We start from the raw sequence: 27,773 nt of genomic DNA, 5'->3' as shown, positions 1-27,773 counted from the left end.
AGCATCAGGGTCTTTTCAAATGAGTCAGCTCTTCACATCAGGTGGCCAAAGTATTGGAGTTTCAGCTTCAACATCAGTCCTTCCAATGAACACTCAGGACTGATCTCCTTTAGGATGGACTTGTTGGACCTCCTTGCAGTCCAAGGGACTCTCAAGAGTCTTCTCCAACACCACAGTTCAAAAGCATCAATTCTTCTGTGCTCAGCTTTCTTTATAGTCCAACTCTCACATCCATTCATGACTACTGGAAAAACCATAGCCTTGACTAGATGGACCTTTGTTGGCAAAGTAATGTCTCTGCTTTTTAATATGCTGAATAGGTTGGTCATAACTTTCCTTCCACAGAGTATGCGTCTTTTAATTTCATGGCTGCAGTCACCATCTGCAGTGATTTTGGAGCCCCAAAAATAAAATCAGCCACTGTTTCCCCATCTATTTGCCATGAAGTGACGGGACCAGATGCCATGATCTTAGTTTTCTGAATGTTGAGCTTTAAGCCAACTTTTTCACTCTCCTCTTTCACTTTCATCAAGAGGCTCTTTAGTTCTTTACTTTTGCCATAAGGGTGGTGTCATCTGCATATCTGAGGTTATTGATATCTCTCCCAGCAATCTTGATTCCAGCTTGTGCTTCATCCAGCCCAGCATTTCTCATGATGCACCCTGCATATAAGTTAAATAAGCAGGGTGACAATATACAGCCGTGATGTACTCCTTTCCCAATTTGGAACCAGTCTGTTGTTCCATGTCCAGTTCTAACTGTTGCTTCTCCAACACCTGACCTGCATATAGATTTCTTAAGAGGCAGGTCAGGTGGTCTTGTATTCCCATCTCTTTCAGAATTTTCCACAGTTTATTGTGATCCACACAGTCAAAGGCTTTGACATAGTCAATAAAGCAGAAATAGATGTTTTTCTGGAACTCTCTTGCTTTTTCCATGATCCAGTGGATGTTGGCAATTTGATCTCTGGTTCCTCTGCCTTTTCTAAATCCAGCTTGAACATCTGGAAGTTCACAGCTCATGTATTGCAGAAGACTGGCTTGGAGAATTTTGAGCATTACTTTACTAGCGTGTGAGATAAGTGCAATTGTGCAGTACTTTGCGCATTCTTTGGCATTGCCTTTCTTCGGGATTGGAATGAAAACTGACTTTTTCCAGTCCTGTGGCCACTGCTGAGTTTTCCAAATTTGCTGGTGTATTGCGTGCAGCACTTTAACAGCATCATCTTTTAGGATTTGAAATATCTCAACTGGAATATCATCACTTTCACCATTATGATGACACACAAAAAAAAAGACTGCTATACATTTCTACCTCAATTTATTTCCTAGAAATATGTTCTGAATTCTCAGTGGGATTGCAAAGATCAAGGACATTGCTTTGATCCCATACCCTTCCATTTCATAGAGCCCAGTTCAGTGCTTTGCATGTGTGGTCTCTGAAAATGACAGATGGACATTTTCTTCACTGTTCCTCACGTTATCCCCATGCTATATGTGTGAAGGTTTCTCTCAGTGTGCAAGTGAAACCCCAGAAGCCTGGATACTCTAAATAAAACATGGGGGGAGAAGTTGGCTCCTGGAGCTCACCAGCCTCCCTGTACAGACTCTCTTCTCCTCCTTTTATATCTCTCCACTCAGGTGCCTATTTTGCTGTAAGCAAATAAGTTATCAGCTGATTCTCTTTTGCTCTAAAGCAGAGCTGGTTTAAACCTTCTAGTGCTAAGGAAACTTTACATTTTGCATTTTAATGTAAGACTGTCAGAAGAGAGTAATAGACCTAAAAATGGTGGAAAGTCTTATGGTTTGGGGTGGGCTGGAGGACCTTCCAAGGGTCCCACAGTAATGATGATGCAAACAACCAATAGACGTTATTCCTCACAACAGCCCTCTGAGGCAGATAGCTTATAAGTGCTGAAGACAAGATTCTGGCCCAAGCCAACTAGTTCTATAGTCTGTACTTTCAACCAGCATGATGGTAACCTCTAATCTGTCATGCATAGATAAATCCACATCCAAGGGATAAGACATCAAGGAGGCAGAATACATAACAACAAATAAAGGCATTTGCTTTCCAGCATGGATTCTGCACAGTTCAAGACAAAGAAGGGCATCCATGCAGGTTGACTAAGAGGGTCACAAGCGTCCACACTGATAATCTTCCTTTGGTCCTTCCTGTCTCAATGTCCAAATCCTACCTACTCTTGGAATGCTGTAAAAATGCTACCTCTTCCAGAAAGCTCATGCCAATTTCTCTAGCCTGAGGTAATGTCTCTCAAATCTATCACACTGTATCTATAACCTCTCTAATAGCACTCACTGTTTTCTCCACCATTTTATAGTTAATGCCCCCTGAATTTATTACCATGTGTTTGAAGGTGAAGGACATCATCATCATTGCTGCTTCTCCTAGTCCTAGCAACCTCCAGTATGATGTTGTATGCATAACAGAAACTCAATTATAAAATATAAAAAAATGGTGACTCTCTGAAGCTCTGACTCATACCTATTTTGAGGCTTATCTGGCAACCCATCCCCAAAGTTGGGGGACTTAGACTATGTCACATAGAAAAGTGCAGGCTGCCCCGTCAATCATTGCCAAGACTTGGCTTGGGCAGAACCACAGTCAAGTCTTTGGTTTCAGCTTGCTATAGCATCACATGTTTTTCCTGGCCTGATCCCACTTCCAAGAGGCTCAGAAAGTGGAAAAGGAGCCACAGAACAGAAAGTGCTGGACATAGGAACCTCAAGCATCCTCCAGGATGGTGACACCTAGAGATAGTACTTGTGTCCCTTTAAAGTACAGGTGTGACCCTCCTCGGGAGCAACCCGGCCTACCCTTCTCCTCCATGGGTGGCCAGGAAGGTCAGTGTGGACAAGACAGCACAAAGACATCAGGAACCTTAGGTACAGGCTCTCTTGGAGGCTGCTTTTATAGAATTCTGGTCCTGGCAGGGTATATGAGTTTCTGCAAAAGAGCCCTGACTTTAGGAAAAAGTGAGTTTTGCCTTTGTGGCCAAGGGAAGCAGACATGAATAGGCAGCCATGTGCTGAGGGTTAGCTGGCACCAATTCTTTCACTTTCTCTTCTCTGACTCCTGTGCCAGGCAGGCTTCCTTTAACACTGCTAATGAATCCTTCCTCTCTTTTATTTCCTTCCCTTTCCCACCCATTACCCCAAATCTCATATTGGTCAGGGGCAAAGGGCAGAGTAAAATGAGCTGGCAGAAGGAAAGTGTAAGCACAGTTTCTTCCTGCAGGGGCAGGTGGTAGGCCTGGCTTTCTTTCTATCCCTTTCTTTCCATCCACAAAATGCAGGGACCAAAGACATTGTAATGTGTTAAGCTAAGAAAGCTGGGGTGAGAAACGGTTGAGTTGGATAGCTCAGAAATAGGACTTTGCATCCATCCACAGATTTCTAGCTTGCTAATTTTTTAACCCTATCTCAGTCACCCCCATGATCAGCAGGATTGTGTGGTAGTTGATGAACTCACCGGCGGTGTCCTCGTTAAACACTTCTAATATTTACATCTGTACACAAGGGACCTGCTGAGAAAGAAGGGAGCAAACCCACTGATTCTAAAATGTCCTTCAACAGGGACCCCATTATCTCATTTCGCCTGGATGTCTGGGCTAATAAAACCTTTTGCAAGCTAACCAAACCTTTCCTCTAGCTGTGCCAAATGTCTGCGACAGAAATCCTTCATGCCAGAGATTTTCCTCCTTGTCCAAGACTTAGAAAAAGGTTGTTTTCTCAGCTGCTTTGAAGCCCAGGAAGAGAGCCAGGGAGGCAAACAAGCCAGCCAGTCTTGCATCAGATAATTCAACAGGCTTTTGATAACCTCGAGTCTTCTGTCCTTTCCCCAGGTTGAGCTGAACTCTCCAAGCCAAGGGACAGAAGGGCCGGAAATGCTCCAGACAGGAAGATCTTGTGGCTGGAAGGAGGCCACAGGAACAGGGTGGCTTGAAGCATACTCAGTGATCCTCAAAGGAATTCCCTAGTCATTGTGTTAAGAGAGCTGGAGGGAAAGGTGGCAGAGATCCAGGTCCCAGTACATATCTGGATTGTATATTGATTAGAACCTGCTTCATCACTTCGAAAACCACTCTTCATGGAACATTGAAGCCTCAGTACCAACAGCTTTGCAAGATTATGAGGGGAGAGTAGAGAAAGAAGTGAATGGTGTCTAAACTGCCTTCTCAAAATAGGGAAGCAAGATCTGTAGTAGTAATACTGTGCTGGAAAATGACAAGGTGGAAAAAGGCACCGTATTTGAGCAGGCATGAACTTATTAATTTATCTACATGTGGCCTATTTAACAACTTTTCTGACAGAAACTGGGGGCAGAAATCTAAAGTTGATCTGAATCCCTTATGACATATAATTCTAGACCCTGGGAAGATTCTCCTAGAAAGTTTGGCCCTGAGGCTACAAGATCTTATTCCCCCCCCAGAGTATCATTATGCTCTTTCATAACATCTCTCTGGGTGAGGCAATTGTTTAAAAATGTTTATATAATATATTAGGTTCCCAAAGTTTATAAACTAAAATAACTTGCTCCTTAAAGAAAACATTAATTTCTTCAGATCAATAGGCTATTAACTTAGTAAATTATGCAATCGTGATAGTTCAGGTCAGAGTGGTATTTTGAGTTTATTATTTTTCCTATCATTTTATTATGAAAAATTTCAAACATGCAGCAAAATTTAAAGAATTTTATAGTGAATACCCGTAAACCTAACAAGTAGATTCTACCACTAACATTTTATAATACTTGTTTTTATTACTTATCTATCCAACAACCCATCTTAGCTTTATGTTGTTGCATTTTAAAGTAAATTGCAAACATCAGTGCAGTTTCCCCTAAATACTTCAGCATGCATATAATTAAATATAAGCTAAGAATTTGTCCATATATTTTAAAAATCATGTTAGGGTTCTTTTTTTTTTCCCAGTGAACTTTATATGTGGTTTGAAAGTGTTAGTGATTTTTTCCAAATTATACTAAAATTAGAGAGAATTTAGTGTCTACATTTATATGGTAGCATGCAAATTTGTATAGTCAAAGAATATGGGTCATTATTTCTATATTAAATATCAGCTTTATTGAGGTGAATATGCATATAATGAAATCCTTTTTAATAATTTGATTTATCTATTTACTTTTGGCTCTGCTGGGTCTTCACTGCTGTGCTGGCTTTTCTTTAGTTGTGAGTGGGGACTACTCTCTAATTGCAGTGTGAGGGTTTCTCATTGCAGTGATACCTCTTGTTGCCTGCGTAGCACAGGCTCTATGGTGTGCAGGCTTCAGTAATTGTGGCTCCTGGGCTCTAGAGCACAGGCTCAATAGTTCTGGTACATGGTCTTAGGTGTTCCTTGGCACATGGGATCTTCCTTGCCCAGGGACCAAACCCGTGTCGTCTGCATTGGCAGGCAGTTTCTATATCACTGAGCCACCAGGGAAGTCCATACAATAAAATTCTTAATACAGGTATTTAAGTTATATATTTCCCTCCAACCACTGCTTTAGCTGCATCTCATAAGTTTGGTATGTTATATTTTTGTTTTCATTTTCTCAAAGTATTTTCTAATTTCCCTTGTTATTTATTGACTTGTTGCTCATTTAGAAGTATGTGAGTGTGTGTTTAATTTGTACACATTTGAGAATCCCCCAAATTTCCTTTTCTTATTATTAATTTAGATCAACAAGCAGAAGAAGGGATACATAGGGTGAAGTCCCAAACAAAGGAGCTTCTGTCCTAGTGGAGCTTGGAGCCCAGCATGGTGGCATAGGAGAGTGTTCTGGTTCCCCAGTGTGGAAGCTCTCTAAACACCTCTCTTTTTGAGTTTTTATGGAGGCTGAATTACACAGGCATAATTGATTAACTCATTGTCCACTGCTGGTTGACTCTATCTCTAGCCCCTCTGCCCTCCCCAGAAATCAGGGGGTGGGACTGGAAGTTCCCACTCTCTTTTCATGATTGGTTCTCCTGGCAACTAGCACCCATCCTTAGGTGCTATACAAAAGTCAGCTTCATTACATGAACCCCATTGTGGTGGAAACAGCTTGTTATAAGTAACAAGTAACCTATTTCACTGTGATGGCTCTGAAGCATTTTCAAAAACTGCTGAAGCTGAAACTCCAGTACTTTGGCCACCTCATGCGAAGAGTTGACTCATTAGAAAAGACCCTGATGCTGGGAGGGATTGGGGGCAGGAGGAGAAGGGGACGACAGAGGATGAGATGGCTGGATGGCATCACCGACTAGATGGATGTGAGTTTGGGTGAACTCCAGGAGTTGGTGATGGACAGGGAAGCCTGGCCTGCTGTGATTCATGGGGTCGTAAAGAGTCAGACACGACTGAGCGACTGAACTGAACTGAAGAGAGAAAATATTGCAACAAATGATGCTCCTGTTGTTCTTATCACTCAGAGAATTTCAAGGGTTTTGGAACCTGTGAGTTAGGAACTATGAATAAAAACTAAAGGCAATGGCACCCCACTCCAGTACTCTTGCCTGGAGAATCCCATGGATGGAGGAGCCTGGTGGGCTGCAGTCCATGGGATCGCTAAGAGTCGGACACGACTGAGCGACTTCACTTTCACTTTTCACTTTCCTGCATTGGAGAAGGAAATGGCAACCCACTCTAGTGTTCTTGCCTGGAGAATCCCAGGGACGGGGGAGCCAGGGGGCTGCCGTCTATGGGGTCGCACAGTCAGACACGACTGAAGCAACTTAGCAGCAGCAGCATAAATATATATATTTTGGCGAAATATATTTTGGTTATCTGAATGACCAAATATATATCTATATCTATATATATCTTCTAAATCACAATACTACGGTATATAATTTCCATTCTTTTACTTTCAACTGATTTGTGTCTGACTTTAAAGTGTATCTATTGGAGGCAACATATAGTTGGATCATGGGGGTGGGGTTTGTTTGTTTTGACTCTATCAGACAATCTCTGCCTTTTGATTGATGTGTTGAGTCCGTTTACTTTTAATGTGATTTTTGATAAGACAGGATATATGTCTGCCATTTTGCTGTGTTTTTCTGTATATCTTGTGGTTTATGTTCCTCTATTTTTCTATTACTGATGTCTCTATGTTAGGTATTTTTCTAGTTTACCATTTTAATTCTCTTGTTTCTTTTACTATCTATTTTGCGTTATTTTCTTATAGGTTGCCCTGGAAGTTGCTATTAGTGTTTTAACTTAAAACAATCTAGTTTAGACTGATGCTAACTTATATTGTTTACAAAAAAATTGCTCCACTATAGCTCCATTCTCTTTTCCTCCTTTGCACAACTACTGTTATACAAATTACATATTTATACATTAGAAGTCCACCAACACAACTTTAGATTTATGGTTTTATGCAGTTGTCTTTCAAATCATATTTGAGAAAAAAATAACAAACACTTCCCACATTCATACTTCTAGATTTACTTCTGTATTTACCTTTACCGGTGCTCTTTACTTTTGCATATGGATTCCAGTTACCCTCTAGAGTCTTTTCAACTTGAAGAACTGCTTTTAGTATTTCTTGTAGGCTTGGTGTAGTAGTGACAAATTCTAAGATTTTGCATTTCTGAGAGTGTTTTAATTTCTTCAATTTTGAAGGATAGTTTTGCTGGATATACAATTGTGGATTGACAGCAATTTGAATACATCATTCTGTTGCCTTCTGACCTCCAGAGTTTCTGATTGGAAGCCAGCCTATAATTTTATTGAGGATGACTTGTAAATGAAATCACTTAGTGATTAACGATTGAACTGAATTTGACTGAACAGATTTCCCTAAATAACCTGGATCAGTAAGTCTCCCAAGCTGTGTGTATGTGTGTGTTGTGTGTGTGTTGGGGCATGCATTCAGGGAATTTAAAGCTTTGTCTTAATGTTCACTTCCTGTTCACACAGAGCCTCAAGGTCAGCCAGAAGTGACAGCTTAAAGGTCTTCTTGGATTCTTCTTGGCCATGAGCAAAACTCTGGGAAGGTGTATAGCATTCTAGCCTGGTATACGTAGGACCTTTACAAAACTCCTTGTGGATATCTCATCACCCAATTTTTTTCTTTAAAATATTTTGGTCAGCCTTTTGTTAGCTCTACCAGGTAACAAGACCTTAGGCAGCCATGATGTAAACAATTGCCAGCAGCCTATAGGGTAGGGCTATTCACACAGACCAAGCTCTGAGTCAGGTCAAATAGTGACAATTCTCTTGCATGGGGCTATAAGGGACCTCCAAACCTTTCCAAGCTGCAATACAATGCTACTGTAGTTGTGAGATGGTTGGCTTTCAAGATTACTACACAGCTGGGGAAAGAATGATGGAATTTGTAAAAGTTTAATGCCACAAATCTTGCTGTTCTTACTGAGATTCACCTGGCTTTCTTGAGGAAAAATTTGCCAGATTTTCCAAGCCTCCAGTAATTTCCAGAGTTCTGAAAAAGTTGATTTTGACAGTTTTAATAAATGTTCTTGTTTTTGAGGAGATGCAAGCTGCCTGAGTGCCTTACTTTGCCATTCTATATGTTAAGTCTCCCAAGACAAATTTTTAAACATTGATTCAATATCTGTCTTTGTTATCTCCCCCTGTTCAACTCTGCAATTCTCTTTCTGTTTAAAATATTTTCACAATTCTAGAAAATTGATTATTTTATTTTGTTTTTAATCAACTTAATGCTTACACATAATTCAGATAATATCACTTGGTATTATCTTCTACTTCTTTAATTGAGCTTATGTCAGCCATCATATTTTTAATTTCCAAGAGCTCTTTCTTGTCTTCTATTTCTAATTCAACACATCCTACCCTTGTTTTTATATAATTTTTAATTCTCTGAGGATATTAATTATAGTAAGCACTTTCCTCCCTTACATCTTGTATTATCTATAATTCCTCAGTGTTCTTTTTATTAGTTTTTGCCTTCTTGTGTGAGGTACATTCTATGAGTTGGGTGATCCTTGGTTGTCCAGTCATTTTTAAATTATATAATAGAAAATAAAATTTACTCTAAAACTATAATTAGAAATAACGTGCATATGGTAAACTGGTGGGATTCACTGGGGGCTTATAAATGTCAATACATGGAGATATCTTCTCAGAGGTAGGTTGGTATTTACAGAAAAGACTTGTCCAATCTCTTGTCTAGTTCCTACACTCTAGAAGCAGGGCAGAGAAAGGGGCTTCAGGTTCACCATTTGACAGGTGTAATCCCTTGTTTTAGGCAATGCCTCTCACTTTGTCCTCCACTTTTATTTGAAGTCCTAAGTCTGAAACTTCTTTAATTCATTTTCTCCAAAATAAATTTTGGTCGTCGACTTGGATTGGAAATTGGTCACTTGGCTGTCAGAGTGAGAAAGGTGGTCCAACTATTTCCTATATTTCATGTAAAATTTTCAACCAATCTCCTGTTTTCATCTTCTCTGCTTTCTGTGATGTCTGGTGCTTCCAAGTCTCAGGAAATCTTTTAAGTGTTCTGCTGCTACACTACATTGAGAATACTTTGGCTTATAGTTTCCTCAGTTATATCTTGTCAATCTTCCATCACTTCCTGTCTTCTAATATCTTGTAGAAACCTGTTGATGTCTCAAAGAGACCTAATCTTCCTGCCCTTTGGGATTAACCATTTTTATTATTATTAAATGGAAATAATTTCAGATAGATCATGAGAAAGAGTGGAGATTTAAGTGGTCAAACCTTCACATTAGAGAGGAGGCCCTCTTTGTGAGCTTTAGTTCTTTTATCTCCAGTCGGGTAGTGAATTGGTGGTATTATCACAATATCAGCTTTGAGGGTCAGTTACACACACACACACACACATACACTTATGCACATACTATATATAAAATTACCATACACCTAAAAGCTCCTCTCAGTGGTTAATATAATTTTTAACTATCTTTAAATCATCCTTTCAGGGGACTGAAAAAAGGTGGCTTGAGGCCAAGTATGATCATCATTATTACAAAATGTAAGATGCTTTGAATTTAGTCACTATGGCTTCAAATCTTGGCTGTATGATTTGAGGCATTTTAACCTCTCTACCTCTCACTTTCTTTATGTCTAAAATGAGCACACTAATACCAGCTTCATAGGCTTATTGTGAAAATTAGTGAGATGAATGAAATGAATGAAAAATATGGCACATCATAAGAACCTAATAAATGTAAGTTTCTTTCCACTGTGGTGGGGGAGCAGGTAAAAAATGTAGGAAGGTTAGTGATTTTTCTCTATCTTGAAGGCTAAAGAATTAGTTCCATGATCTATTTGCCTTTGCTTACTTTACTGCCCATGTAAGAGGGTCTATGTGTATAAGACTAACGTACAGTTTTATACACAGGCCACAGCACTGTACATTTAAGTTTAAAATGATATTTCTAACCCTTTTTGAAATTGTTAGTGTTATCATTTGTTAGTATTGCTGTGGGGTGCTGCTAAAGAAAGAAGAGATGTTTGTATTACTAGCAAGTTCATGGCCATCAAATACCACATTTAAACTTTATTTTTAATGTTTCTTCTAAAAATCAAAAGTTGGTATAAGTATTACTGGTTTTAACTTTCAAGTATGAACAAGTATGTGCTTGTTACATTGTCTGAATTTAGAAATTTGGAAATTTCAATCTGGCTCCAATTAAAGCAACTAAATACTGTTACAGGCAATTTCAAGTGACAAAAACCAATTCCCTTTCTCTACCATAAACCAGGAGTATAAAAATGACCAGAAAAATAAGATGCACAGGAACTCTGTCCAGATATAAATGCTAAGTTCTCTGAACACCTGGCGAGATGGGCCTGACTTCCTAGCACTGTCCACAGACCCAGAGGAAGCAGAGCTGGCCCTTCTTGTCCAGAGTCTGCTAGGAGACACAGTCAAAGGAACTCTGACCTGCAAGGGTCACTGAAGGAAGGCTGTGACTGTGCGATTATTATGGTAAAAAAGATGCCAGGAACTCAGAGGGTGTGTCTTGAATTCTGAAGCACACATCCCTGTTACATCATGCTTGGGCCACACGGGGTTTTCTTTAGTCTCAAAGGAATTGATTCGAGGAAGGCAACATGTTTCTATGTAGAGAGGCTGAACTCTGGACTTGACATCTCCAAAAGTGGCTGGTCAAGTGGGACTGGCTTGTGTAATGGACCGCATCCCTTGCCCTGTTCTGAAGGGTGGAGAAACTATTGCTAGTGGGAATCAACACACTGTTTCTTCAGAGCAGGGTCAAATTAATTCCCTCTGTTACCGCAGCATTCTTACTATTTCCCTAAAGCTTTCCTCCAGTGAAAAAAAGGGTAAAGGACAAGAAGGAAACACAAGACAGGATTTCAGATGACTTCATGGGTGTAACAGAGAGACAATAGAGTACCTTTCCTATCCTTTCCTTTAGGGCTTCAACTCAGTCTAGTTGGAACCAGTCTTTGCAACAAGCTCAATCAGATGGAAGGAAGCTGCAACTTCATATAATAACTCTCTCTGGTGTTGTTAGGGCATAACTGGGAGTTGTCAGTTTAGTCTTTTGTATTTTTAATGTTACTGTATCTAAATCTTACACTAGATATAAATATAAAGTGGTGCATTTATTACATATTGTTGGAAAATTAAGGTATTTTTAACCTATAGAAACAGGTTCATAGACTGAAATAATTCAAGAAATAGGAATCTGCAGGAGAAGGACTTTAAAAGGACGTGGGAAGAAGAGCTTGATAGCAACCAGATCGGATTTGGAAGGAGTCTAAAACTATCTGATCTCTTTGAGAGCCCATCAGATTTCCATTTGGGGCCTACTTTAAACATCAGGACTCCTGGCAGACTTGGTAATTATAGTGATAAGAGCTAACAGTTATTAAGTTCTTGTTATGTGCCAGGCACTGTCCTAAGACAGGTTATCCTTATATCAACTTTACGAGGTGAATGCTATTATTATCCCATTTAACCAATGAAGAAATTGAGATGCAGATCATGAAAGTCTACTGATCAACAGAGGGGCATGTCTGGTTGCCCATGTCCATGTCCAAAACTTTTATTTATACACTATTGAGAACAAGTGCACTCACTAGGCAGCCACTCATGGGATCTGATTAGAGGGGCTGCCAAAGGTCCCTAGTCAAAATTTTCCCTCTCTTGCTGACTTGTGAGGGTTTGAAATTCTCATTGGAATCAGACATTCAGGTAAAACCTGTGTCTCCAGCTGGTCTCCCTGTTCAACACAAACAGTGTGTTCTATCAGGCAGAGAAACTTCTCCAGAATAAGTCAGTAGATAATCTTGCCTAAAATGCATGACCCTGAAGAATACAGATGAATATTGACCATCAAGAGGGTAGAAAACTGTCTAATGTAGATGTTCTCTGGGCTGGGAAATCTGGACAGGATGCTTTGTAGGGTCCAGCAAGGCCTAGCATGGAGCCCCTAAAGGAAGGAGGTGAGGGTGTTTAGTCTTCCTTTTTGGTCCTCATGCTAATGATCAGCTCTGTTAAGAATTTAGGCACCTTTTAAAGTATCCTAATCCCAAATAAACTTTTTATCTTTAATGTTGACTGGACTGCACTAAGGAATTATTTGCCACTTCTACCAAACTACTGACTTTCTCTCTTTTTTCCCCTGCCACACTATGAATATAGCTTTCTTTATGTTTCCCTGATTATATAAATAATGCCTGTTTACTATAAACAATTCAATAAATATAGAATTGTGAGGAATAAAGCAAACCAGTACTTTCCCAGAAATTCTGGGTAAGGGAACTCTTGATGTCAGGGACCACAGAGCAGAGTGGGAGCTGGGGTTAGGGGAGGTGGTGGGTGGTCAAAGCTCCCTTCTCTCCCTTGGGGCCCTTTGGAGGTGGGATGGGAGGCAAGTCCAGAAGATTTGGCCTTAAAAAGTCCTAAGCTCTTTCTGGTTCCATGCCTTTCCAATGTCAGCTTCAATCTGTCACCCCTCAGCTCCTGTCCCCGCCACCAAGCAGGGAACTGCTTTCTGGAATGGTATACAGCAACCTTGGCTTGGCCCAATTAGGAGGTACAATAATGTGAAAAGCCTCTCCTTTGTTCCCCCAGGGCACCATCTTAAATAACAACTCTGTTTTTTCCCCCTCCTTCCCAAGGAGTTAATCATGTTTTAGAAGTAAACGAGAGCTCTGCCTCATTACTATGGGACAAAAGCTTTCATCGCAAAGACAAGAGCCCACACATTGACGTTTTCTTAGCGCTCAGACAGAGTTCCTCTAATAGCAATGAGGAAGAATGGTTAGAGGTAACTCCCCTAATGACACCATGGATTCCTCTATACACAGGCAGGCAGATTCATCTCTAGGGTAGCCAGCCAGGACTCTATAAAAACTGGGACACCAAAGAGGAAGAAAGGCAAGAAAAAAAAAGAATGGAAGCAAAAAAACAAAAGCCAGGTTCAGTAACCCAAGAGCAGAGATTTTAGTCCTCTTCCAAACAGCTGCAGAATCTCCAGCTCACAGAAGTCATGTGATGGAGAGTGTGATTTGGGGGGACAGCTTGGGGGATGGGCCTAAAGGAATCCTATTGTTCTGAGCTTGGATTTATTTGGTGACCTGGAGCAGTTTTCTGAGCCATCATCTTTTAAAATCAGGATCAAGAGAGAGGACCAATTAAGGTGAGCCCTATTAAAAGACATTAAAAAAACCAACTATATTTTAAGATCCATTTCAGTCCAGATCAGTAAAGAACAACTTTTATGGAGTATTTGTATAACATTTACTGTGCTCTTTGGGGTTTCTAGCTAGAAGGGGTTAGACAAGGTTAACAATGAAGCAAAGAATGGCAACAAATATTAGTAGACTGCCAGCTATTTCTGAAGTGAAGCTATTGAATGCTACTTCTCTAGCTTAGATCAAAGTTGTTTGTTTTATTTAAATAATTAAAACCAAAAATGCTTAAATTTTTTGAATTTAAGGAATGTACCATTTCAATCATGTTAATGTCATCATCCTCTTGCCTGTTGTTGTTCAATTACTAAGTTGTGCCCGACTCCTTGAGACCCCATAAACCGCAGCACGCCAGGCCTCCCTGTCCTTCACTATCTCCCAGAGTTTGCTCAAATTCATGTCCCATTGAGTTGGTGATGCCATCCAACCATCTCATCCTCTGTTGTCCCCTTCTCCTCCTGCCTTCAATCTTTCCCAGCATCAGGGTCTTTTCCAATGAGTCAGCTCTTCACATCAGGAGGCCAAAGTACTGGAACTTCAGCTTCAACCTCAGTCCTTCCAATGAACATTTCGGGTTGATTTCCTTTAGGACTGACTGGTTTGATCTCCTTGCAGCCCAAGGGACTCTCAAGAGTCTTCTCCAACACCGCAGTTCGAAAGCATCAATTCTTCAGGCGCTCAGCCTTCCTTATGGTCCAACTCTCATATCTGTACATGACTATTGAAAAAACCATAGCTTTGACTATACAGACTTTTGTCAGCAAAGTAATGTCTTTGATTTTTAATATGCTGTCTAGGTTTGTCATAACGCTTCCAAGGTAAGTGTCTTTTAATTTCATAGTTGCACTCACTGGACACAGTGATTTTGGAGCCCAAGAAAAGAAAATCTGTCACAGTTTCCACTTTTTCCTCCATCTACCTGCCATCAAGTGATGGACCGGATGCCATGAGATTAGTGTTTTGTATGTTGAGTTTTAAGCCAGCTTTTCTACTCTCCTCTTTCACTCTGATCAGGAGTGTGTTTAGTTCCTCTTCACTTTCTGCCATTAGAGTGGTATCATATGTATATCTGAGGTTGTTGATATTTCTCCTGTCAATCTTGATCCTGGCTTGTGATTCATTCAGCCCAGCATTTCACATGATGTACTCTGCATAGATGTTAAATAAACAGGGTGACAATATATAGCCTTGTAATACTCCTTTGTCAATTTTGAATCAATCTATTGTCCATGTAAGGTTCGAACTGTTGCTTCTTGGTCTGAATACAGGTTTCTCAGTAGACAGGTAAGGTGGTCTGATATTTCCATCTCTTTAAGAATTTTCCACTTGCCATCCTCTTGCCTATATTTCTATATATCCCTATCATGGAATACTATGCTGCTGTGAAAAAAAGGATAAGTAACTATATTTACATGGAAAGATTATCCATGATGTATGGATGATATTGTGAGCACACACATGTTTTAATATATGCACAGAAAAGCCTAGGAGATTATATACCCCTGGGAGATTTTCCCTTCTACTATGTATATTGCTTGCTTTTTTCCCCCACAAGCAAGCATTACTTTTATGTTTCCTGTTTCAGAATAAATAAGCAAAAACATTCTTTCCTTCATACAGATAGGGAAAGTCAAGTTAAAGAGAAAGTGAGTGTTCTGCCATACTTAGTCAGCAATCTAGCCAGGATATGCAATTTGTTGTTGCCAGATATTTCCTGTTGAGTGGCATAGACTGTAGCTGAATGCCACTGAAAGTAGATCATGCCAGAACGAAAACACAGGACCTAAAAAGGATAGATACTTTGCAATTAAATAAAACCATATTTAAAATAAGTGTAAGCAACAGCTGCTGAGAAGTGAATAACTTTGTTAATGTTATACTAATTCAACAAATATTTACTGAGTACCTCCTACGTCCTAGGTACTAAGCTAGACATTAGGGAAAATGAAAATGAATATGATGAGGTCCCTGCCCATAAGAAGCTAAATGGTAAGTGCCGAAGTAACCCAAGGCCTTGGGGATCCAGAAGATAACACAGGGAGAAAACACTTGCTTCCCAGCCCCTTGCCTCAGGGTGAATGGCAGTCCAAGGTTTTCATGGCATAAAGCCCTGTACTTCTAGCTTTTCCAGATTAATCAGATCAATGTATAAAAGAGGGGTCCTTGTAGATCATATATCCATTTAATCTTAAAATGAGCGTTCTCTCTCCATCAGAGAAGCAAGACCCCTTGCAGATAAACCAAAGGACCTCACCATTGAACTATCACATTTTTTAATTTCTCAAAATCCATTCTTGGCGCTCTAGTATCTTTTCAAACTCTTGGGCAGGTCCTTCTCAACCTGGCCCAACTCACTGCCCTGGTTTCACCTCTTACCTCCTCCCCTCCTGATTACTCCCCAATCTAACTCTGCTAATTAAAGATGTCAGGCATGCCTTACCTTGGGCTGATCTCTTTCACCTGAATGAATTTCATGAGAGGCCAGCTCAAAAGTCACCTCCTCTGTAAAGTTACCCTTCATCTCTGCATTCTTTGTCATTCTTCCCTCCCCTCTATTTTAAGAGGCCTTGATCACAGAATGACTCCCAGGCTTTTCCTCAGGCCATTCCAGTTGTTAAAATACTGAAATACTGCCATGTCATTTGGCAAATATCTGCGGCTCCTAAGGCCCTTAGGGCTCCACTATTTCACCAGCCCAAGGCTCCCCCGCCACGTGATCCAGTACTAAGGGATTACTGCCTGGCGCGGGGGAGGGGGTGCTCCAGAAGCCCCTTCCCCCATGGTCTGGCATCCGTCCCGCCTGGTCCCCCCTCTTCAGGACCAGTCGTACAATGCTTGCACGGTCCTCCTGCTCGTCACACTACATTATGGTCAGTGTTTCCTAGCCTTGCCGATCCAGCTAGATTTTGAACATTATGTTTTATTCATCTTTGCTTTTTCCAGAGCTTAGTCCAGTACACAGTAGATGTTCAGTAAATGCCAGCTTGCTAAATGACCACATTTCCAAAATTATTACTAATCTCAGCTACTTATTTGATGCCACTTTTGAACTGGAAAGAATATTTTACAGCCTATCATTAATGATTAAGTGAAACTAAACCAGAAAATGTATTTTTATCACGGAAGAAATGACATCAAGTACTTCCATAAAGCTTCGTATGTAGCAAAGAAGCCATGGCTAACTAAAAGCTCAAAATGATTTTTTAATTGCTTTTAAGTCATTATTTTTAACTTACTCTTTATCTGAACTGTTTCAAAGAGCCTCATAAACCAGAAAAGCTGTTGAATGTGAGTTTCTCGCCTTTTTTTCTCTATAGAATAGTGGAGGTGAATAAGAAAAAGTCTGAAAGGAAACCAGTGAGAGGTTCAACAAATGTAAAAGGAGGAAGAAGAGATGCACAGGAGTAGAATCATCTAGAAACATGGAAGGTGGGCCTGAATAATCAGGACTGGTCTCTACCTAATGGGAGGGTATAAACCACTTTAATAATAAAAATGAAAGTAAAGTAAAGTTGCTCAGTCGTGTCTGACTCTTTGCGACCACATGGACTGTAGCCTACCAGGCTCCTCTGTCCATGGGATTTTCCAGGCAACAGTCTTAGAGTGGGTTGCCATTTCCTACTCCAGGGGATCTTCCCGACCCAGGGATTGAACCCGGGTCTCCAGCATTGCAGACAGATGCTTTACCATCTGAGCCACCAGGGAAGCCCCTTTAATAATAAAGGTTCTCCTTATTAGAATTTTCTGGCTGCACATTGGTACACAATTATGAACATCTAATGCATGTATTATTCAGATGCAAGTCACAGAAATGCAACTGAGACTAAATAAGAAGGAAGCCTATTGGCTCACATAACTGGAATCTTCAGGGTATGTGACCTCAGGCACAGCTGGATCCAGGGCCTCAAATGATGACCTCTGAACTTCCCCCTCTCCCCCTCATGGAATCTCTTGGTTTTGTCTCCCTCTGGGTTGACTTCACTGTCATTCTCAAGTAGGTTCCCTCTGGATAGTGGCAAAGATGGCCACCAAGAGTGCCAGGCTTACATTCTACCGATGTAGCAACTCTGATTATTTTAGCAAAGTCCCAGGTTGATTCTAAACTGACCGCTGCAAACCATCTCTACAGAAAGAGTGTGTAATCCCACCCTTGGCCAGACCTCAAGCCAGTGGATACAGCACAGGCTGAAAATGGAAGAGAGGTGTCTCCTTATAGAAAATCAGGGCTCAGTCACTTCAGAGTTAAATCTGAGTTTGACTCCATTTTCCACCATTTATTAGTTGTTTTTGCTTCAGAGAGCCTATTTCCCCAACTGTAAAATCAGAGTAGTAATACCCATCTCATAGTTGTACTGTAAAAACCCATCTCATAGTATATTGTAAAGATAAAGTTTGTATAGCTCTCATCATGTTCCTGTTACAAAAATGGCTGACAGTTAATGTTATCATCAGCATTCCCAGGGGCATTTATAGAAAGCACAAACGCTACCCCACAAAGGCACTTTCTTACAGAAATGAGTAGGACAGAAGGTGCACAGCCATAACCTAGACGCAAACCATGGCATACAGCCTCATTTTTCAGCCCCCCTGGAGTCCACTGGCTTGCTCTTGGCACTTAAATAGAATCCCTATCTTCAATTTTTAAAATTCTTCTCAGCCCAATACCACATTTGTTTTCTCTTTACTGTACAAGTTCAATAGAATGGATAATCCCCCTTGTTCACCAAATCGATCACTTTCCAAAGTCTTAATTTCTAAGGTTTCTCAATATAAGAATGATGTAACTTGAACATGGCCAAAGACTACTTACACTTTAAGGCGAGTCAGCAATTAAGAATGCTAACTCTATTAACTCCAATAATTTTATTATTTCTGGCCCAGTGATAAAATCTGAGGAGAAATGGATTCAGGAAAGCCAGTCAATTTTAAGATATACCTGCAGAGTTGGACCTTAACTTAGTGAATAATAATTAAGCACAGCAACAACTAGTAATGGCCTAACCTCTTCGTGCCTTGATTCCTTCATCTGTAAGATGAGGATAATAGTACCTATCTTACAAAGATGTGATGACTGAATGGATAATTACATGGGACCATGTAAGTGGTTAAGCATTTGATGTTAGCTGTTGTTGTTAAGAACAGCTACATTGAAAACCAGTAAATTGATGATCTTACTGGTCCTTTGACAAGCAAGAGATCTTTTTCATTTTGAAAGAAAGAAAATTTAAGAGTTCTGGCCAAGCTTACAGGTTTAGAGATGTATGAAGTTGGGAAGAGAATTCAGCAGTCTCCACCCCTAACTTGTCCCTTTGTTGTAAGCCTTGTGGGCCAGCTCTTTAGCCTTGAAAGCAAAGTGTGAAAGTGGGAAGATATCCTGTAGTTCTAGTCTGCTGTTAGCTTTGGGCCTGTAATGAGAGTCTCTATCTACCTCTGAACCTCAAAAACAGAGACTTGAGAGGGAAAATTTGCCAAAGTTCAATTGCATATCAAAGAAAGCCACAGAGCCAGAAAGCTCCCTACGGACCCACACAGCCGCTTTGTCTACTGCCAAGCCATGGCCCTAATGCATGGATACGCCTGTAAGCCAAGAGCCAAAGCCACAAAGTTCCACCAGTTCATTTAGCCTTGGCATTTCAATGTACTGAGGGATCTGTTATTTGGGTTGTTGTCTCATTGTTAAGGGGTAAAAACAGAAACATGCTTGTCATCGGAAAATTGGTTTACTAAAATCACCACCACTACCCCAACCCCACCCCAACCCTATCGTGAGAATAGTTCCACTGCCTTCTGTGAGGAAGTGGAGCAAAGGCCAGCTTTTCCCCATTGGTGAACCCTGATCTCTTTGTGGTCATCCTTTCCCACGGACTCACTTGGATGGGCCAGTTCCTGCATCCCAGGGTAGGGGCAGCTCTATAGCCAATGTCACCAATGCTTGAACCTGGGCATGGGGTCTACTTCTATCTCAATCCCTGCCCTTCTCAAGGGAACCACTCATGATGGCTTAGTTTCTATTTCAATAGCCCTTCAATTCTTCCCTAATATCTCCCCCTCTCAAAAATTGTAAACACAAAAGGATTCATAACTCCTTCCACCATTGGGATTTGCTTATTTCTTCAAATGGTACTCCCAAATCCCATGACTATGACTACAACTTTTCTCCCTGGATAGCCATGATGCCTTGAGTTTTCAAAATGTCCCCAGTTGGACAGCTACATAGAGGACCCACACCAGAGAATTATGAAGTTGCAAACAGGAGCTTGTCATGCTTGGAGAAGTCAATTCCATTTGAGTCAACAAACACACACTGGCCATCTGCTCTGCACTGTGCCGGGACCTTTAGGATCGAGTCAGCCCTGCCTTCTAATTTAGCTGAACGCCTAACGTGGCAGGAAAGTACTACCTAAAACCACACTCAGTGGGAAAACAGAGAGCCTTGTGGTTGAGACAAATGCAAAGAAATGGTATCATCCAAGCCACACCATAAAGGACAACAAGTAGTATTTCTTCAAATGAAGGGCCTTCCAGGCAGGTAATACAGCCTGAGCAAAGAAAGTAAGGGTAGAAAGTTCTAGGCACTACCACACACTGCAACGTTTTACTGAAAGCACATAAATTATGAATAAAGAAAATGTACCTAGTACTAGTAATACTTCTTATCTGCAAATTCTGTTGGAATGCTTGAGATTCATCTCCCATGGAAGAGCTTTTATTATTTGAAGCATACAGCTGTGGTTTTGTTTTTTTTTTTTTTAATTTATGTTTTTAGACAGGAAAAAGCAGTCCTTGAGAAGCAGTGACTTATGCAAGGCTGGGCAAAGGTCAGTGTCCTGAACTTTGCAAGCGGCCAGGCTGGAGGCGGATCTCAGAATTCACGTTTTCTGCCATCATCATCAGACCACCCTGCCATGTAATAAAACCAGCCCCAGGTCTTGGTTTTGAACATCTGAAAGTGGAAAGAAATGTGACAGGTCAAAATCTCAGATTCCCTTGGCTTTCTAATTACTTGCAAATCCACATAAGGCTCACATATCACTCTCTTCTCATTTTGTCAGCATCTGAATTTGTTTGGTTGTCGTGTGAGTGATGAAACCTTAAAAGCTATGTTGATGTGTGCAGCATGTGGAAAACCATTCCAGGGTTCTCTCTGCCATGGAAAGGCCAGAGGTACATGTACACATTCTTATACACCCAGATAAACGGATCCGTCCACTTGTGCACACACTCAACATCACTAGACACTCATTTAAAAAAACACAACGTACTGTGTGCTTGATGGGAAGCCATGGGCTAAGTTCTCAGACACTGGCCAAGAAGAGATGGGATCCAACCCATCCCTAGACCACAGGAAAAATACTTTCGACCACAGAGCTGGCTGCAAAATATTCTTTTTGTAGGAAACAAAATGTTTCCAGCCCTGGGATTTTTTTTTTTTTTTTAAAGGTCTTTTCACTGTTACTGAGTAGGAAAGGCAAATGCTTAAGCAAGAGGCCAAGTAAACATCTAAGGAAACCAACACCAGGCTCCTTTGCTGGGATAGTAGAACGCAGAGTAAGTGAAAGGCATGCTGGACAAGCCCCAGGCCTTTCGAAGTCATGGGGGGCACAGCAACTCTGGCAACTATTCATGTGTTTATGACCCCAGTTTAATCCCAGTTCACTGCGGTTCCCCTTGTTAGCTAAGCAGACTTGGACAAGCTGCTTCACTTTTCCCAGCCTCAGTTCCTTAAGTGTCAAGAGTGAATAATAATAGTGCTAATATCAAAGGTTACTGTGAAGAAAAAAATAAAGAATATGTAAAAGTTGCACAATGCCCAGGGCATAGTAGGGACTCAAGAAATAGGATTTGCTAAGCTTGGTTCCGGAACTCTAACAAGTCACCAGAGAACTACCATCATAGACTATTAAAACCCAGGGATTCCTTAGAGATTAATACTCCAGCTCCTACATTTTACAAATAAGAAAACAGTCCTAGAGAGATGAAAAGTTTAAGTTGCTCAGTTGTGTCCGACTCTTTGCTACCCCAAGGACTGTAGCCTGCCAGGCTCCTCTGTCCATGGAAATCTCCAAGTGAGGATACCAGAGTGTGTAGCCAGTCCCTTTTCCAGGGCATCTTCCCAATCCAAGGATTGAACCCAGGTCTCCTACATTGTAGGCAGGTTCTTTACCATCTGAGCCATCAGAGATGAAAACGTGTGACCAAGTCATCCAGTTAGTGGTAGATCCTGAGCTAAGACCTTGAAGACTGGATGCAAAGATTAAAAAGAGTTAAAGTAATTCATATTACAGAGGATACCATGTGCTATCAGCTGGCAGTGGATCTTAGACCCAGTGTATCTAAGAATCTCCTGGGCAATGTATAAAACATGCAGATATCTAGAACCATCTGATTTAGTCTAGGAGGGCCCAGAAATCTGAATGCTAACAAGTTCTACTAGTGGATTCCAAGAGGTATTCTTCTGACCACTGGTCAAGAAACATTACAAAAGGAAGTCATTAGCCAAATAAATATTAATAACTGTGCAGAGTCCTAGGGTTGTAGCCCATGGTTCAGCACAAGCAGTGTGGCAAGCCCTACCATAAATAATGAAGAATATTCCCATTGTACAAAATAGTAATTGAGGTAGAACATGGCACTGCTTCATCTTCTAGATCTATTTTATAGAAGAACCTGTGACTCAGAGTCCTCTGCCCAAGATCACACATCTAATTAGAAACAAAGCTAGAATGTAATTCTAAAATATCATTACCTGTTTTCACAATGGAGAATCTTTTTTCTAGGTACTTAAAGGTGAATACAAAGGGCTATGTATATATATTTGTTATAGGCTAGGAACTATGAATTAATTTTAATTGCTGAGAGAATAAAAAAATCATCCTAGCTTTTTGATGCAATAAAACGTAAAAGTTCTCCCACGGTGTGTCTGGGGCTATTATTCATTCTATCAGCTCCTTTGCAGGCTAATGGAAGAAACTTGGTTAGAAGAAAGAAGTAACAACACCATACAATGCTGGACATTTCAGAGACACCAGAAACTCTATTCACATTAGTGCACACCACCTGCTTCCTTTTCATTAAAATTCTGCTCTTCTAATATAAAACATATATCTGACCCCAAGACCTATAAAGTTCTGTGCGTCATCAAATAACCGCACAAGTATCCTCTTTAGTGGTTACTGTGTTAAAGAATTTGGGAACTTCCTGGACACAGCCCAGATGAATCAATATGGGGTTGGATTCAGAGTCATTGGAAAGGATGGAGTCTCAGATATTCCCAGCAGTACGTAAGAGGCTCTTAGCAATTTCTGGGGGGTTCACCCCCACAGACTAGAAATGATTACTCTCTAATTCTTGGCCCAATATTGAAGGATCTGAGAAGGTACACAAATATAGCACCCCCACTTCTATTTTTCTTTGATGAGTGCTTTAAGATAACGATGATCCCCCAACAGAGTCCCTTCTGAAAGCTGTTAAGAAATGTAGGCAACAAAGCACAGTGAAAGCCTTAGCTTTTTGTTTGGAGAAAATCAGTAATGTATTCTGCAGTTGGATGATGCCCATCCTCTGAGAATCTCAGAAGGCTCCTATTCATTAAGTTGGTAATGGTGGCCTTAGAAAAGATTTATTATGACTTAGATCAATCTTCGGAGAAGGCAACGGCACCCCACTCCAGTACTCTTGCCTGGAAACTCCCATGGACGGAGGAGCCTGGTAGGCTGCAGTCCATGGGGTCGCAAAGAGTTGGACACGACTGAAGCGACTTAGCAGCAGCAGCAGCAGATCAATCTTATGGGGCTTCCCTCATGTCAGTAAAGAATCTCCCTGCAATGCAGGAGACCGCCTGTAATGCAGGAGACCTGGGTTCAATCTCTGGGTCAGGAAGGTCCCCTGGAGAAGGAAATAGCAACACACTCTAGTATTCTTGCTTGGGAAATCCCATGGACGGGGAGCCTGGAGGGCTGCAGTCCATGGGGTTGCAAGAGTCAGACACGAGTTAGTGGCTACACCACCACCACCAGATCAATCTTATAGTCATTATTATTGGCCTTAGAAGGGGATAATAGAATTCTCCTTATAGAATCAGAGGTGGAATCTGAATTAGTATCCAGCTACATAGTTAACCACTTAATCATCCTGTCCTTCCTGGATAGAATTCCAACCTTCAGAGCTGCTCCTCTACTCCATGACATCAGTGCATTCAGAGAATGCCAACTCCTCTTCCACGACGAGGAAGGGAGCCTGCCAGGCTTCCAACAAGGGAGAGGCAGGGTCTGGATACGTACATACAGGCCATGAAATATTTCAACACACCTCTTTTAGGTGTTCTGTGGGTTTCAAGCCCCCAAGCCTCCATGAGGCATTATTTCCAGCCATTAAAATGTTTCCTGAGCTTAGATACATCTGGAAAGTTTTGGAAAATCCCACAGGAAGGAGACTGAGCCAAGAGAACTCCTTTTCTCATGCCATTCAAGAAGCACTGCACAAAATGTTTGCCCTCTAAGACAGCCTAGTCCAGAAACCCAACTCTCAGGACTGGAGAATCATGGCAGACAGAGGAGCCCTTTGGGGAACAGAACCAATGGAGACTATTTAGGGTCTCATATCCATGTGCTAATCAAAGAGCTAATGTAGATCATGTCAGTCAAGGTCCATCAGAAAAATGGGACTTACCCCAGGTAGTTTAAGAGAGAGAGTTTAATGTTGAGAACTAATTACAAATGTGTTGGAAGAGTTTGAAAGGAGAATAAGGAACAGTGAAGCAACACAGAGACTAACAAGAGTAAGAAGCCACCGTCACCCCTAGGGCTGGAGTAACAAAGGAAGGGGTGCTGTTGTTAGGGCTCAGAGGATAGAGCTGCCCATCTCCAGCTCTTCACAGAGCTGGGTCCACAAAGGGATTGTGCTCAGTTGCTCAGTCATGTCCAGCTCTTTGCAACCCTCCAGACTGCAGCCCTCCAGGCCCCTCTGCCCGTGGGATTCTCCAGGCAAGAATACTGGAGTGGGTTGCTCCAGAGAATCTTCCTGACCCAGGGATTGAACCCATGTCTCTCACATCTCCTGCATGGATGGGTTCTCTACCTCTAGCACCATCTAGAAGCCCTTACAAAGGGATCACGGAGGAGGAATTGGGGTCATTGGAGACATCACTGGAAAAAGAGAGAGGGAGGCAGAAATATGTGGCTTCTCCCATACCTCTGTTCTTCATTCTCCCTCCAGGGCCCCAAACTAAGCAGAATCAATGGAAAGGGAGCTGGGAAAGGCAGATCACATGGTTAGTTCCCTGTGGTATTAACCTGAGCAGAGGAAAGGCAGGGAGTGTATCTGAGAGCAAAGAAGGAATTGACTGGCAGGACCCAACAAGGCAGGGCCTCTTGATTCCCAATTTGCAGATAAGGATCTTCAAAAAACAAAACTTTGAAGCCTAAACTGGTAGTTCTCCAAACTGGTTACTGATTCTACACCCCTAGACCTGAAGTTTGCCAGAATTCCCTGGAGCAGGAGATACACCTGTCCTCACTTTCCCAAACATGTGTTTCTAAACTTCATTTCCTGCACATTCTGATGACCACTGTCTCTTTATGGAAACCAGGGTTCTAAAAGAAGGAAATAGCACTGAAGGTTGGGAAGAAGGGAATGATGGGCTGGAAGAGATGGTGCAGGGTCAGCGGGGGGAAGAGAACATTTGGACCTAAGATTCTGCACAGTTATAAAAATCCCTTCTGATCTCCATCCTGACGGCAGTCACTGAGGTCTGGTGGAAGACAGGAAATTGCTACTCTGTCCCATAAGTAGGGAATGGCGTGTGTTCTGGGCAAGGCCAGGTCTTGTTCCCCTCCCAGGCTGCTCATCTCCTGGACTGGCCCAGTCTGTGAGTAGATGAACAATAACCTCATTTACTCACTTATATCAGAAACGACCCTCCTTCCAACCTCCTTCCAGAGCCAATCACTGTGCTAGAATGCTGTTGATCCTGCCTCCTAGTCGTTGCATCTCTTTTCCTTCTTCTCCATCTCAGTGGCCACTGTTCCCATTCAGGCCCTGATTTCTTTGCATTTTATTTCAAACACCTCCAAACCCATATAGTAAACTCCTGCTCAAGAGCACCTTGCAGAGTATAAATCTGATGTCACAGCCCTGCTGGAAGTCTCTCATAGGGGCTTCTAAGCCTTCAGAGTCAAGTCTAATCTGTCCTATCTTTCCTTGCTTTATCTCTCTACACAGGCCTCAGTTCCCCCCACCCCTACCCATTGCACAGACACCCATATCCTCTCCCCAGTAGCACTACAGAAGGACCATTTGCAGTTCCTGCCCTGGAGCCTTTGTTCACACAGCTTCCTCAGCCTTCTTTCCCACCTACCTGGCCAGTACTGATATGCCTTTCAAGTCTTAAACATTATACCCTCCTCTGAATCCTCCCCTGACCGTGTCTTTGCTGCTGAGGGTTCTGAGCGTCCCAATACTGATGACCACTCTGTCCTCCACTGAAGTTCCCTCAGTCCCTTCTTGTATATATTGATATTTATGTCTGTCACTCTCTACTAGGCATCTTCCTTCTGCTGTATGGCTTTTTGGGGCGGGAAATCAGACTCATTTGACTTCATATCCCCAGCATTTGGCACACACACCTACCCGGCAAAGATCTGAAGGTAGAAAAGGAAGAAGGGAGGAAAGGATGGCAGGAAAGGGGAGTGTCAAGTACTTAATGGTCTCGTCCAGATAAAAAGAGAAGAGTTATAAGAGGATCCATGTCTACGGTTAGAGCAAACACAAAGGACTATTATTACAATTGCAGACTCTAGAAGATTTATTGCGAAAGACTTTAAAGCTGTAATGTATACCATTTCTTAACTGAGGGAGAATATTCAATTTTTAGGAGAAGGAAAAAAAAAAGTGACCAAAACTTCACAGATGCTATGGCCGTCGCTCAGCCAACTTGTCTCAGTGGGTTTTCTTTGCAAATACTTGGCTTTTGGACAACCACAGTGTGTAATGAGACTCCCTATACACAGGGGTCCTAGAGACAAATGAAGCCTCTGGTAGAAACCTCTGCTGTTTAATAGGTTAAAGGCTGGCTTCTGGGAAGAACTATTCTTCTCCAGGCAATGGGATGAAATGCTGACATGCTCTTAGCAAAGGCTGTCCCAGGGATCTCAGAGTGAGGACTATAAACACATAAGGTTAGTCGCAGAATGTAAGGTTAGTTACAGGTAGAAAGTGGAGACCAGTCACAAAGAATAGCCTAAGTTTCCATGTGTGGCCATATAGGACAGTGTGTCTGGAAAGAATACTGCCTAGCTATAAACAAGAGAGAACAGCATTGTATAAGCATGCCTGTGGAAGGGGAAGGGGCCACACTGGATCTATTGCACTTGTATTTTAGGGAGGCCCCCGTCAGAGAACACAGAACTGTCAGAGTCTTCCCATTTCACTAGACAGTGACCGAATCTTCCTCAGCAGGGATAGAATAATGTTTTCAGAGAGGAACAGACAACTCAGGAAGGCTGTAAATGTAAAACATGGCATTGACTACTCCGTGGGGAAAGTGACTTTGCAAGGAAAGTGTAAAGAGGCAGAGATGGCTTATATGTCATGCTGTATCATCCATGAGAGAAGGGATGTCTCTGCCACTGTACCTCCTGGCCTGCAGGTTCCCACCAGAAGAGACCATGAACAGGTGGGCACAGACTGTCTCCAGTGTGGGCAAGACTCCACAGAGACTATCTTTTTCGGCTTTGACGGAACATGGCAGAACACTGAAGCCAAATCAGAATGTGAAAAAGAAACTGGCTGGAAAGGCCAGAACTTAGCAGTTGAGAGAGGAAGGGCCAGGCTGTCCCCTGTCTGGATGGTGAGGTTCAGAGGAGCTGAACATGTCCCATGGAGCTCATTCTTCCTCAAGGGTGTTCTGTAGCTACCCAGCGCCACATCATCATAGGAAATAACTAGGGATTATTATACAAAGCTCTCTCAAGGCAAAGACTCAGTCTATTCTTTGAAGGTGTCATTCTCCCTGGTTCAAACATTGAAGGTGGCCACACCACAGTGACTGTTTGGAGAAAGGAAATAACTAGGGATTATTATACAAAGCTCTCTCAAGGC

The 27,773-nt window shown here is 41.7% G+C and overlaps 1 protein-coding gene across 5 annotated transcripts in view; it reads right to left on the bottom strand.

Moving 5' to 3' along the window:
* Positions 1–27,773, bottom strand: part of RAD51B (RAD51 paralog B) — a 618,412-nt gene that overhangs the window by 16,382 nt on the left and 574,257 nt on the right. Inside the window, exon 11 of one of the 5 annotated variants that reach the window (XM_055538417.1) lies at positions 20,400–20,619. The exons of 3 other annotated variants lie outside the window; for them this stretch is intronic. In XM_055538417.1, coding sequence (XP_055394392.1) covers positions 20,539–20,619 — 81 coding nt within the window. In that variant the 3' untranslated portion in view covers positions 20,400–20,538. Of the gene's footprint in view, positions 1–20,399; positions 20,620–27,773 lie in introns of those variants that run through there. One more of the 5 variants, XR_008699625.1, reaches the window with a different exon arrangement.

This window comes from Bubalus kerabau, chromosome 10 (assembly GCF_029407905.1).
Source record: "Bubalus kerabau isolate K-KA32 ecotype Philippines breed swamp buffalo chromosome 10, PCC_UOA_SB_1v2, whole genome shotgun sequence".
NCBI classification, from domain to species: Eukaryota; Metazoa; Chordata; class Mammalia; order Artiodactyla; family Bovidae; genus Bubalus; species Bubalus kerabau.
The sequence above is the reverse complement of the archived record's forward strand: the minus strand, read 5'-3'. Positions and strand labels throughout refer to the sequence as shown.